This window comes from Passer montanus, unplaced genomic scaffold, assembly GCF_014805655.1.
Source record: "Passer montanus isolate IOZ18808 unplaced genomic scaffold, ASM1480565v1 scaffold79, whole genome shotgun sequence".
Lineage (NCBI taxonomy): Eukaryota > Metazoa > Chordata > Aves > Passeriformes > Passeridae > Passer > Passer montanus.
The window spans coordinates 1,034,410-1,049,523 of record NW_024373145.1 but is presented as its reverse complement, the minus strand read 5'-3'; the positions used below and the strand labels follow the sequence as shown (position 1 = coordinate 1,049,523).

At 37.7% G+C, this 15,114-nt stretch overlaps 1 protein-coding gene across 1 annotated transcript in view; it reads right to left on the bottom strand.

Moving 5' to 3' along the window:
* MAN1A1 (mannosidase alpha class 1A member 1) overlaps positions 1-15,114 on the bottom strand; it is a 140,228-nt gene that overhangs the window by 98,589 nt on the left and 26,525 nt on the right. The window contains exon 2 of the mRNA XM_039731573.1: positions 4,815-4,911. Coding sequence (XP_039587507.1) covers positions 4,815-4,911 — 97 coding nt within the window. The remainder of the gene's footprint in view (positions 1-4,814; positions 4,912-15,114) is intronic.

The window sequence follows — 15,114 nt, the reverse complement described above, 5'->3', positions numbered from 1 at the left end:
GCTGCTCAGCTACATGTTTTGTTATGAACCACCTTCTTTTGTTTGAACCTGCTGCCTAGTAATTTGCTATCTCCACCCCTTCCTTATAAAGGATATCACTCCCCACACGGAACAAGAAATCCTTGTTCATCCCATCTATGCCACTTTTTATGGACCCCCACGTATTGTTCTGGAAAGTTGTCAAACTTTACTACTTACTATGAGCTCAAGTCTGCCCTTTCTGTGTATTAACTCAGAATTTTATCTCCTGTTTCACTAAAAGCCAGTTTAAATTAGGAACATTTTCTACTTCTTAAGTGCAATTATTGCCTGTTGGGAAATCCTTCTGGGTTTGTGGAACTGTTTGCAGTTTGCCATTGTCAAAGCTACTCCAAATAACTCATTTGCACTGCCAAATTTCAGTTTGGTAATTTAATTTTTCAACACCGGGATGAGTAATTTGAGAGTGTGGCCTCAGCAGTAACAGATTCCTGTGAGAGGCCAGTAATAAGCCTAAAAAATTTGTTTTAGAAATCTAAAATGACAATACACTTGTCTTTGTTGTGCAACATGACCTCCTCTCAAAAATGCTGTGTTGAGTAATTCATCCTCTATCCTAATGTTCATCCTAATATCTGCTAATGTTATTCTTTAAACAAGTTAATTTAGTTGCGATAGATGTCAGGCTTACTTCCCAAATTAAAACCACATACCAAAACACAAAATTTCAAGGAATACAGCAGGAAGAGTGAAGACAAACAAGACTGCGGTGGGGGGAAGATTTTGAATCCTTTCAATTTAAATTAATATATTGTTTAAACACATGCACAATTAATTGCCTAGGCTATATTAATAAACTTAGAGTTTGAAAAGACACATTGCTATACACTGCCAAGACTGTTTTGGATATAAATTTTGGCAGGCATTGAAAATATTTACACACCTCAACACTCCATAAAAGAAATTACAAAAAACAGTTCAAAGTGGGAGGAGCAGGATCTTACTACATTACAGTACTTTAGGGTTTGCAGATAGTGAGTATTTATTAAATGCCTCCCTTTTTGCCTCCAGAAAAGGTCCTTTTTCACTTGCAGAGATTAATTATACTATGCCTACAAGTTACAATATCAAACTGGCAATACTGCACATGAAACACAACTTCAGATAATTAAAAAAGCCCTTTAGTTACAATCATTTAAGTGCAGAAAACACTTCTAGAAAGAGTTCTCTGCTAGTGCAGCAACACTCATTAGTTTGCAAATTAGTTCAGAAGGCTTAGAGAGGAATAGCTCCTAGTTTGAGGGGCTGGCGGTAGAGTGCTATGAAAAAAAAGCAAAATTGTGATTTTGCCACTTTCGCTATAGGAAGGTAGATTAATAAATCTCTGCTTTAGCTAACATTGTTAACAGTAACCTGAAACATGAAAGTTAAAAAATTAAAAACTAACAGCACTTACTACTTTCTACTAGGAATAGTGAGAGAAGAATTAGTACTCATGGAAGAAGTCATACCAGGAGATATGCCCTGTTTTGCTAATGGACAGATATGGTGCAAACAGATGCTGAGCTATTCCAATTTATTTGATTAATCTTGAAACATTTGTACACTTCATGTAATTAAATCAATAAGAGTATTTCTGTCTTTTCAAATAGTTGCTACAACACGGTAAAATCTAACATGGCATGTACAAAGGAAATAAAAACACTGCAGAGATATACAGAAAAGACATTGCCATTACAGAGGCATGTATGTGGCACTGGCTTCAAGGAGAAATCTTTCAGTGTTTCTGTAAAAGTACATTATTCTTGGTGTGGACACATGAAAGAAAGCACCTTCTGTTCATAACATGAATATATCTACAGTCTGCCAGTCTAAAGACTTTCTCAGCTTATCACATACACCCTTACAAGCACACTGCCTGCAGAACACCAGCAAGACTCAGGCAGTTCCTTGATTTCACAATTTTCATGGCTTGAGTTTAGGACCAAAGAAAAAAAAAAAAAAAGTAATTTCCAAGTCCAACAAGAAGTCTTCAGCTACAGAATAGCTCTACTACTAGTAGTTTGTACAAGGTGCTAAAGCAGGGTTCTTTTCCTTCCCCCAATATTAGAACCACCAGTTGTCCCTACCCTTTCTCCTATCAACATCCCACTGGCCATTTGCCTCTCCTCCTAGCCCTCATATAGTGTTTCTATTTCATGATGTTATTTCCTAAGCCCATCCATGTGTAATTACACCTCTCAAAAGCCATCTTATTTTTGTCCTACTGAGAAACACAGCATGACAGTTATTACGTGCCTTCAAGACACAGCAGTCATTATAATCTACCTGCAAAATGGAGATTGAAAGGAGCCATGCATTTATACTTGCAAAAATAAACTTAGAAGCAGTACCATTTGAAAACAACTCTCGCCTTCTGTGTCAGGAGAGCTGTACTGTAACTTTTGCCACATAAAGCACCACACAGCAGTGGACTCTGCTGTTCCTCACAGTGAGGTATAAAAGTCTTTATCCCGCAACAGCCACTCCCAGTACGTGCAAAGTAATGTAAATACAGCAATTAATTCAAAGGAGGAGAAGTGCTTCATTAGGTATCAAACAGTGCCTAATGAAATGTGCTGTATTTTACTGATACCAAGACGATTTGAAACTCATATTTTTAAAACACTTGAGACCTGGCAGCAAGAAGAAAAGACAGTCTTGGCAAATTGGAAATAGTTATGATGGATGACAGTGAACTGAAGGTCCTACTTGATTTCTGAAGGTTGGGAGGAAATTCACAGGACACAGAGCTGAAGGTAACCTATTCTCCATTAATACAACTCAGAATTACCTTAAATTAGTCAACCATTTGCAATTTTTAGTGTTTTGGTTTTTTTTTAATAAGAAACCAGGAAGATAAGGAGACTTGTCCATTCTTTCATGAAGGAAAGAAACCCAACACACAAACAGATCACCCTTTTATTGTTTTATGAAAAAGGTGGCATTTGTTGAATTCAAACATGATGGTACAGATCAGATCTAATAAATCTGAGGACACTTAGAGAAACAAGGTTTTGTTTGTAAAGAACAAAAGGTAGTTATGGATTCAGGCAAGGGTAGGTTGTGAGGCAGACCTGTTTGCAGATATGTTGCTCTTTGGTATTCTGTAAAGCAATTCAGCAGAAAGGGATCTAATATTTATTTTTATTTGCAGCAAGATCAACAAGATTGAAGGGGTTTCTGAGGAAAACTCCTCAGCAATAAGATCACATACGAGATGACCATGATGAGAAACTGATCTGCATTTAGACTGACTCTGCCTCTTACTCCTTTAAATACAGTTTTATTTTTCAATTCGACACCTGTTCTGTTTGACAGAGAATTGCACCTGAAGTGACTTAAACTTATGCAACATCCACAGAACTCCTGCTTAAGAATTTCACAAGTCAGTGCATCTACAGCTTTTTCTGCAAATCCATGCAATATTATCATTAACTCAAACCTTAGAAATGTTTATACCACTTCTGATTTCAAAGGAAACTATATGAAGTGTTTTAATTGTCAAGAAATTTTATGACATTTTCTTATACTGCAAGAAAGCAGAATTCCATTAAATAGCTCCTCAGCATACTAAATCACACAACTATCATTTGCCTGGAGACAATAAATAATTTTCATTTTTAGAGAAGAGAAGGAAACAGAAACATGATGACTCAGCCATGAAGTTAACTCAAACTACTCTGGTTTCAAAAACTCAAAAAGAAGTCCAATAACTAACTAGATAATAATTCCTTATTAACATTTCTGATATTACCTTGGTGTAGCCAAGCAGTGCAGCAAGATCAAAGTAGATGTTGTATTTTCCAACTTATTTCTGTAATCACAACTGCTGTCTCTAAGCAACCTCCAAATATAGTTGGGGATTTGATAAGTGCTCTATTTAGGCTGTTTTAGGAATGTTTCCACTTCAAGCTATCTTTTGCAAACATTCAACAAAGTAAGTTCCTGTTAAAATCAAAATAATGTATTGATTTTGTCTCAGCTATACAAATTAGTAATTTTTTCAGCTTTCTGTTTGGAAAACAAGCTATTTGAATAGAAAAATTGGTGTCAAACAGTTTAATTCTTCATTTTTCTGCAAAACTGAAGATAATAACAGTTCATAGGACTGTATTTATGCTTCCTCAGAATGCTGTTTCTCTTCAGCCACAAGTCCCACTTGGACACCGAGGAAGTCTTGCCTCATTACACTGGATTTCTGCAGTGTGCCTCTCCTACTAGAACTTTTCAGTCCCATATTTGTTCTAGACTGATAACAACTTGGGCTTTATTTAACACCTCCTGTGCAATATTTTGAAGTGCAAACAACAGTTATATTAATGAAAAAGAAAGCCTGATAAGGGAGTTTGGTACAAATGAACACATTTTTATAAGAAATGGAAATAAATGCCTAAAAACTGCACACAGCTTTAGCTACCTTCATGAGTGTAGAGAGTAGTTTGTTCCTTGTAGAGGATTTCTCCTCCACCCCCCTCCCCCTTAGTTCCCTGTTTATTGAATGTGGCATCAATGATTTCCATAGTAAATGTTTAAGACAGGACAGTATTTATTGCAGCAAAACTATATTTTTATCATGCAGCAATGCCATGCTCCATTTATTCTCATTCAGACACTAATCTATAAAAGTCACAGAAAGCACCTACATTTACTGTTACTTTTTACACATAACAGAAGCAAGAAACATCATGCTCAAAGACAGGGAGCAGAAAGAAAACATTTATCACTTATAAGCTTTTCAGCTGATTTACTGTTTTATGCTAACGTCACTAAGCACAAAAATACACTGTACTCACCAAATAAATTGCTCGAATGTCCTTGCTTAGATATAGGTTTCAGTTCATTTAATCCCCACGCGTAACGCTTATAATTATCCCAGGCGTGCTTCATCATCTGTAGGGAAATGAAAGCAGGATTAAAATGTTGATTTAGCAAGAAGCCACAGCAAACACCAACTTGAGAATATTCTCAGTATTAAAAACATTTAATTCAATTCTTAACCAAATTCCTGCTGTATGCATTAGATCTATGAAATACTCAATAAAGCATAACAGTGGCACTGTTTTCCAGGTGGCAGTGGGACAGCTGCTTTAAGAATTACACGACTGTCCTCTACATTTCTGTTACCTGCAAGCTTATGGTCAAAAATAATTAATTTTTAGGAAAGGAATTCATTGTGTCATATATCAATTCAACTGAGATTTTATTTCCCTTGAGCATACACCTCAGAAACTGAGGGAAGTAACATTTTTAAAGAAGGTTTTCCCCCTAGAACCTCTAGATTCTTCAAGGTGAACATAAAGCTTATAGTAGTTTTCAGATTCTGGCAGAGACCTGCTTACATAAAACTAGCTGGTTCAAGCTCAGCACAGGTAGTAACAATAGAAGGATGGCAAAGTGGCAGGCAGAACACCTAGAAAATGTTTTGAGGTTTTTACAATACTATCTTTTATGACTATAAATGCATCTGTAGCTACTTTCACACGTCATTTTGCACAGAGACGAAAACCTTTATGACTTAACATATCACCACCAAATCATATTTTGCACGAGAAGAGGTGCACCACAGATAAATACTGCTTTGGGAAATAGCCTTGCAGAGCCCAGCACAGAAGTGCTGTGGTAAGAGCAGGGGGCATCCACACAGAAGTCAGGGGAGTGTGTTGACTCAGGAATAGCTCACACTCTCCACCACCATCACCACACATATCTGGTGTGAACTGTCCTTTTTTCAGTGCGGTCCAGGTGCATGTCCAGGAGCCCAAACATGTGGTGAGAAGAATGCACACAGCTCTGCAGGCCTGGTGACAAACCACTGCCACTCCAGCAGGTCCAACACCTCCCCTTGGCAACCACCAGTTTGAACACCTCCTCAGGAATAGTCCTCTTTAAAGGTCACCACAAGCAGCATTACTTTACGTAACAGAAAGGAATATTTTGCCACCTTGCTGTTCCTCCTCCCCTCTTCCACAAGGCAGAGTAGGGCTGGGAATGCCAGAGGTCATCTTCTAGACAAAAAGTGACAATTTCAGACCTTTTCAGAGATACTGCTTCAGGCTGTCAGATGACAACACTGCTCTGTCCTTGCTTTCAGATCTCTTCTTGAGGCCTTGTGTGTCAAGGATAATTTTGTTAAATAACAGTTACAATCCTAAATTTAAAAGCAGCAGCCTTGGGACATGCTGATAATAGTAATCCTGCACTTTCTCCTTTCCTCTTTCCTTTGCTCAAACCTCAGAGAAATTATGTCAATTAAAAGTCTGCATTAAGCCATACTATAACAAATGACAACAGATTTTCTAGAATACTGCCATAGTCGTGAGAATAAACATTTCTCCACTATTAATGGGAGAAAAAATGCACATCTATCCTGCAGGAAAATTCACAGATGTTAATCTAAAATACAGGTCCAGCTTTACAAATACAAAAAATTGACAATGGCAGTTAATATGAGCATTTTCAACCGAAAGATTAGAATGGCTCAGATCTCAGCTGATAGGCATTAAGTCAGAGGCCCTGTGGAAATGGTCTCAGGCCATGGATGGCAGCGATATGCCGGATGGCAGGAGCTGTGTCCATTGCTTGACTTCACTGAAGAACGGCTCAGGAGCTCTCCCAGGATGGAGCTTTTTGTCTCAAAGCAGAAATGGTAGTAGGCAGCCAACTGGCAGGCTTCATGATTATGGTGCGTTCTCAATCCCTGGCTACAAGGATCAAGACTGCATGAAACCAATAATTTGTCCACAGCATATTTTCTAATTTACCAATTGAAATTTTCTGGTGATTTTGCCTTATTCTGCCCTGCCATCATATCCCAGACCTGCAAGCTCAGCTTTAGATATCAATGCACAAATTCTCAGAGATTTCAGGAGGCTAAATCCTAAGCTTTGTCAAAGCTTATTTTCTCATGCAATCACATCAGAATCTTTTCATTTGCTTAATCTTAATCAGGGCACACCACACAAAAGGGCATTTTTTAAAAAATAAACTAAACTTGTAATTAAGTGGCCTGAATCAAAGGGCCTAAAGATGTAGTATTATAACAACATTATAATTGCTCAAGCCACCACTGACATTGTCCTTCCCTTTTTCTCCTAGCACATCTATGCTGCTCCTCTTGCAAAGGAAATGCAGCAGTCATCTATTCCCAAACCAAGTCAGTTCAGGAAACAGAAACTTTTGCAAGTGATATTCTTTGTCTGAGTATCAATTTTGTCTTGTCTGATTCCCCAAATCAGATTGTCACAATTATCAGAGTTACCAAGAGGGAAAGGCAGAAACAGCTCCAGACCTGCTCAGTCCAGCCACAACAGTCATAAAGTGTGTGATGCTACAAGATGTTCTAGATGTAAGCATTTGCCTTTAGTTTTCCCCCATGGATTGACACTTCAATCATATTGTATCATAAATGTATGTGTGATTTGGTAGCAGAAACCACTCTGATTACCCTATAGCTCACCAACCCCTAGCTAGTAAGACAGGAAGATAACCCAGACAGTAGACACTACCTTCTAATATTTATTATTGTATGCCAATGAACATCAGATGGGTTGTTGGGGTTTTTTTTACAAAAATTTCCTCCCATTCTGCTAACTGCTATTCTACTCAGGTACATTTATCTAATTGCTTCCTAGGAAATTCCACAAGCCAAGCAGACAAGAAAAAAAAAACCAACAACAAAACGCCCAACAAACCAAAAAGCACTGCTCTGCCTAAACTTAAGGAAGTATTCCAGTACGAAAAACCCAACCAGAATTTACTGAGCAGATCAAAATCATCTCTTTTGGCTTATCAAAGTGTTCTTTGAAACTCTTCCAGAAAGCCTAGATTTAGACAAAACCACTGAGATTAGTGAGTAAATTTACTCCTAAGAAAACACACCTTTAGGACATCCTTGCTTAGACATTTGGAGATTTATGGACAAACATTGAAAGCAAAAGGCAGCTCCAAAAGCAGTCAGTGAGCCCTCTAGTGTTTCAGAAGAAACGAGTCATTCCAACTAAACGCACCCATGAACTGCTCTTTACAAAAAAGTTATTAGCTCATAGTGTTACTGTGTTACTGGGCAAAGAGCCCGCAGACACAGCAACCAAAGAACCCTGCCTTAATCAACACCGCCTTGCTACACAAGCGACCTTGGGCATCTACCCTATCAAGAAGTCTCAATTTCTAGGATTGAGTACATTAGAAATACTCTACATGCTTTCCCCTCTGTGAAAATTACAAAACCATATTAAGTTTCCCGCTACATTAACTTCCTATCTGTAAATAGCTTAATTTTCTATGTAAGAATGAAAAGGTTCTAAAATATGGAGGAGCAATTTTAATAGACCCAGCTCGCCAAGATAGTTCTTTGTTTAGGCAAAACTCCTAGCACTGGTACTTTGGAAATTAATTTCAACAGTTTTTTTTTTGTTTTTTTTTGAGAAATCCATCCATCTTGGCAGTCTTTACCTTTTTGTTTGCATGACATAGCACCAAATCATTATTTCCTGATTTTTTTTCCCCGGTAATTCACAAAGAGTCTTTTGATCACATATCTGACTACTTGTACAAGTAGCACTTGTACAAGTGCTGTTGATCACTCGAAATCTCTAAAGGTTACAGTTACTGAGAACACCTGGTATATCAACACAACATTACTGATGATATTAAAAAGAGAAATTCCCAATGAGGAAGGCTCCAACAGCTTTTGACTAGATGATTCTTGATACTCAAACTCCTCTACAGTACAACTAATAAAATTATTTTAAATAATTCCATATTAGTCTTCCAGCATGTTAACAGGCAGAGCTACATTTGCATGTAAGCATCCCCCAGTCCTTCCAGTTTTATTACATGTTTAAAAAAAAAATCCCAGAATGGTTGGGATAGGAAAGGAAAGATGATCTGGAGATGAACCACTTCCAGCCTCTGTGCTAAAGCAGGTTCAACCACAGCAGGTTGCACAGGATTTTGTCCAGGCAGGTTTTGAGTATCTCTATCTCTAGAGAAGGAGAATCCACAACCACCAGCTGTTCCAGTGCTCACAGTAGAGATGCTTTTTCCTCACATTTAGATGGAACTTCCTGTGTTTCAGTTTGTGCCCATTGCCACTTATCTTGTTGCTGGGCACCCCTGAAAAGTCTGACCCCATCTTGACCTTAAGATATTTGTATGCATTGATAAAATCCCATCTCAGTTGTCTCTTCTTCAGGTTCAACAGGCCCTTAAGCCTTTCCTCGTAACAGAGAGATGCTTTAGTCACTTCATCATCTTTGCACCCTTTTGCCAGGCCCTCTCCAGTAACTCCTGGTCTTTCTTGAACTGGGGAGCCCAGAAGGGTTCATTTGAACCTTAAACTCCAAAACAGACTGACAGCTCTTTCTCTGTGAAAGCAGAAACAAAACCCTTTCCTGCAGCCATAATATTGGCCAACTAAAAGATGACGATAACGCATTCCCATTTGTTGGTATTTCAGTTACTGTCATCTTTCAAAGCACTCTAACACAACACTAGAGAGGACATATAAGGCACTTGAAATTTGCAAAATACAGTTCTATTCAAACATTGACAGAAAAGAAAACAACAGCGATGCTGAATTAGCACAGTAATAGTGGTGCTCAGATGGAAACCCTTGCAGTACCAGGTGGAGTGAAAATAATAACTTAATAAGGTTTATTTTTAGCAGTTACATATAAGTGGGGAGATGCAAAAGAGGATGTCAGGAAAAGAATTAAAGCACCTTTTAGAACTGGGATATTAAAGGAGAAAAAGGATTAATTGCATGAAATAGTACCATCTTGACCTTCAACAGAGCCATTTAAATCTTGCCAAGTCAGAGGAGGAAGGCAGAAGACGAAGGTAACTGAAAGTTCAAGAAATGAAGAGACAAAAAACCCCAAACAACTCCCTCCCAAATCAAACTTCCCCCTGCAACAAAGCTCTGAAGAAAATGTAACAGTTTATATAGTCTCTATTAACTCCCACCCCTGGCTTAAATAATATTTTGTTTCTCAGTTTATACTGATCTTTCTACACATTTAAGTTATTCTCACCTTTTAAACTCCTTACCAGAACTACTACTCAGGCTAGTCTCCCTGCATCTTCTCTCCTTGCTGCTGGAACTAAAACATCATTTTTCCACAGTATCAGCAAGGGTAAGGAAGTCCCTAAAATTAGTGAGAAACCTCAACAGGCACTCCACTTGAACTTTCCTCCTGTACAAATCAACTTGCATGGCTGAGGACTGCTCTGGGTCTGGCTGGGATGGAGTTAGCATCCATCACTGCAGCCCATATGGTGTTTTGAACTGCTGCCTGAAATAACGCTGGTAACACAACAGTGTTTTGGCTGTTGCTGAACAGCACTTGTAAAACAGCAAGGCTTTATCTTTTTCCAGCTCCTGCCCCTTTTCCACTCCCCCTGAGAGGGAGAATGGAGGAGGTGGCTATAAGGTTGAGGGGGGGACAGCTGGGAGAGCTGACTCCAGCTGGTCAGAGGGTTATTTCCTACCATGTTAACATCATGTTCAGCAACAAAAACCAGGGCAGAGGAAGAAAGAGCAGTTTTCCAATGTGACTGCTGTTCAGCGACTGGGCGTCAGTCTGACTGTGGGAGGATATGAGTGATTACCTTTGCACCGTTTGTCCCTGTCCCCTCCCTCTTTCACCTAATAAATGGGCTTTGTCTTGACCCACCAGGTCTCTGGCTTTCATTCTTCCTGTTCCCTCCTGCAGCCCACCTGGGCCAACAGCTGTGTGGAAGCTGGGCTGATGGCCCTGGTGAACCCACCACAGTGGATCCTCAGTGCAGGAAGCTTGTGACCACAACACAACCTTCCAGTCTCTTTGCTCCCATGAAACATTACATCAACATTAGCAAAACCTCAAGTTTTAGAAAGCCTTATATTCTTACTTTCTGTTCCCATTACTGTTAGCCAACAAGCTAACTATTCTGTCAACTATTCCGTATAACCTGTTCACAGCCACTGAGAACCAACCAAATTGCAGCACAGCTGAAAAAAAACATTATAAGAATTTATTATTAGCAAATGTAATACTACCTTTGAAATTATTGCCACCAATTAGGATTTCTCTGTGAAATCCTTCAGCTGGTTCACTATCACTTTCAAAAAGCTATACTGGATATATGAAAGCTTTCTTTAATATGCTCTTACTGAATCCACTGATTACCACAATGAGTAATTTTTGGAAACACACAGCCTTTGTTTCTTTAGTTATCAAAAGTATGCATTTGTGTTTCACCGTCTTCACAATGATATTTAGTGTACTATTGCACTTCAAAGAAATACAAGTTATTAACTGAGTTTATTGAGCTTCTCTTGAATAACATGCATCTAGAAAACATGAAGTAATAGGTTAATTTTCTCTTTCTCTCAATACATAACACTTTTTCTAAGATTAGTAAGCACAACTATATTGCAAATTCATTTGACTTTTCCCCTTGTTTCTGACCATGATCTTTGTTACCTTTGTCAATATTCACTGTTATTGCTTTGGTAGTGCTTTAAACCTTTTATTTCAATCTTTTCTTGCAGTTCTGCATGCAATCCTAACACATGCCAATGTCTTTTCTATCTGCAAATGTTTTGATCATTAATAACTACCTTAACCTTTTTTTTTTAAGTAATTTTTATCAGTATTCACAATGTGTTCAGACTTGCTCTATAGAGGAAATTCTAGGTGAAGATGTAAGGTGTTCTACTGTAGTTACTTCTTCAGTGATTAGTTCATAACCTTATCTAAGCAAACATGCAGATCCGACTAACAGTGATACATGTCTGCTTTAGGCTCCTCCAGATACTCTGTCTACTGTTATGCTGGGCTGCTGACAGAATTCACTATAAGCGACTTTCCACAAAATGAAAACTTAAAGTTAATTTTTTAACCGACCACCAAGGTTCACTAGAAAACTAGTAAAAACCGGTTTATATCCAGATCACTGTTTTCTGTACATAGAATTGTGTCTCGAGTTTATTTGCAAACTAAAAAATAGCAATTACAGCTGAATTTTATTTTAAACTATTTTCTGTTACTATTTCTTACTTCAGATACAAAGCTGAAGAAATAATCTCAAATGTATGAAGATTCATCTCAGTTTATACTGTTTATTTTTTTCTCTTGAATCTGACAGAAGATGATACAAATGACAGACTCCTTTTCTCTATTGGCAACAGAAATCTGTTTTTCTCCTTTGAGACACGTAAAATAAATCCTGCCACTATGAACCTTCATATAAATAATCACTTCTTATCTGTCAGCAGGAAGATTATGGCAAATCAGTAGCTTGACAGATTTTTGGTGTTTATAACCTCATTTCCTAATGGCTTCATCCTGAGTTAAAAGCAAACCACACAGTGTCAATGTTCGTGTAATAGTCACTGCTGAAGTGTCACCATTTCTAATTTAGCATGTGGATGATAACCATGCTCTGAAACCCAGGCAGGCTGGAGGAGTTCCCATGAATGCTTCCTGATGGAACTTCCACCCAGCCAAGAAAAGCCACAAAGGAGACTTCAGTATTAGTTAATGGGCCAGCAACAAGGATTCCCAGTCACTGTTTCCCACAAAGCAGCACACAAGGATTTGGGGAACTTTTAGGTGCTCACAGCTTCCTTGTGCACTGTGATAGGAATGAAGGACTCCCAACAACCCAGAGGTTCGTCCAGCAGTGCTGCCCACAGGGCAGGGCACTGCCAGACACAAAGTAGGGGAAATACCCATACCTCCTACCACGACTAAGGTAGCCAAACTGGATGACAGGATTTCCCCTTAATATTAAACATGTACATCATATCATGGGATACTTTATAGGGTTCTGTATTTAATGATCTGCATTAAAGGGATATGCGAGCAAAATCCTCAGCATTTAAGTATCTTACAAATAATTCATTTCTTGCCCACAAGGACAAATTAAAATAAAAAAAAAATCTAGCATTTGCATTTAAAAAAGGGAGTAAGAGAAAATAAAAATCTCAAGGCCTATTCTGAGAATTAATTCATCTTTTGTATTGCAAAGCACTTCAAACGCCTCAAATGGAAAGCCTTACAGAAATGCTAAGTATTATTCCCTTATGTGTTAAGTTAGAGATAAACTTCTATTCTTATATTTTCTTTTCCTCACAGTAGCTTGTAAGCCTCCTTAGGACTGTATTAAACTATCCAACTAATATTCATAATATGCTGTTCTGGGCATCATTTATTAACCAGGGACAGACTCTGCACAGTGCTTCATTCTGTTACTCATTTTAAAAGGAATCAATTATCCTGTTAATTCTGTAACAAGAATTCTAATTAAAAGGTAACTAAAGAGAACAGGAAATTTGCAGGTAAAGTATTTTCTACACTTAGTCTCTTTTTTCTTGTGTATTTGTGCATTAAATAAAATGTGCAGTAATAGAATATTTCATGTAAGAAATAACTAATAAGAACAGCAGCCCTTATGCTTTGATGTTGGTGTAAAAAAATAATTTGAAAAATGATTATATGACATATGAAACTAGTCCATGATAACAAGTCACGTTTTACTCATTTGTCAGGCGCACCTCTCTTTGTCAGCTGAATATAATTGAAATATCTCTCTTTGTTAACAGTAATGTACTGCTAAAATTATGAATTTACTGAAAAACTGGAGACACCAGAATATTTTACTATTAGTTTCTGAGAGCTGGGCTACAGTGCATTAACTATTGAATTGTTCATTTTAGTAGAAGACACCAGTGTGATAAGGCAGAGAAACCTGAAGGAAGACCTTCAGGAAGGAAGAGTTTACCTGCATATTCCCATATTAATATAATTCAGTTAGTGTATTATATTAGCCAATATCTACAGCCTGCTTCTTACCTGGCCATCTCACCAGTACAGCTAGAAAAAAAACCAAACTATTTGGTGTGGCACAGAAATATCCTGAGACCCTTTCCTTTACTAATAAAAAGCTAAGAAGGCAAGAAAAATGTATGGCCCTTCCCACAAAGAGCACTGTCCTTGCACTTACAGTAACCAAAGGTCTGTTTAACTGCAGCCAAATGAAATAATCTATTTCAGGGAAATAGAAAAAAAGACGGTTCAAAATCTTGCCCATATAGTTACCCAAATAACAGCTTTCATCCTACCTTAAACCAGCCAGAGTACATCAGTTTTAGCTCAGTTTTAGACTCATTCACTCAATTCCAGATGTCTTCCACCAAAAGTATAGAAAACAAAATAGATATGCAAGAAAATGCTATTTCCTTATCAAATTGAGGGGTTTGAATAATCTTTTTTAAAAATTTTATTTCACCTCCTAGGTAAGCTAGGATTTGAGTATGTTCTGTAGTCATTTAAATAGTTTTTCCTGAAAATATCTGCCTTGAAAGCATCAATTAGGATATTGCTCAACTCTTTCTTCCTCCAACTCTCAGTTACTAGTGGGTGAACCAACCACACATTCCCACTAACTACAGGACTAAGTGGGAAAAGAAGAAATAGCACTGAGGTGCAGTATTGTGGAATTACACACAGTATAAATTAATAACGGAAAATCTTCTTTTTCAACTTATGCCACTTGCCATTTATGCCTGCATACATAAATAAGACAAAAATCCTGAACTGTCCAAGTCATCCAGTTCCAAGCAAACAAGCAATCTGAAGAGCAAGCCATACAGCCTCTACCTTACAACTTAGCAACTGTTACCAAGATCTGCATTTCAGAAAAAAAATGAAGCCTACAGTCTGTCACTCAAAACCACTGCATTTCTCCAAGGCTGTCTTCTTCAACACTTAATATAAAAAGTCAGATGGAGTCTTTAACAGATACAGGGATATTTCCTTATCACTAGCACAAGAGATAGATGACGTTTCTTCAGACAACCTATTATTTGAGCAGTTTGGATATTTATTTTTTTCTTAAATCTGTGGTGGATAAATCAGTGATGCTCTATTGTTCTGTTTTTTTATCTAAGGCGAGTAACTGCTAGCTATTTTTTAAACAACCAGATCCCAAAAATGTTTTGTGTTAATTAAACACCCATTAAAGGAAACACATCACATTATAAGGTAATGTGGAAGAACTTAGGTCATTGTTCATTACTGACAACAACCAGAAAGAAAGCTCAAA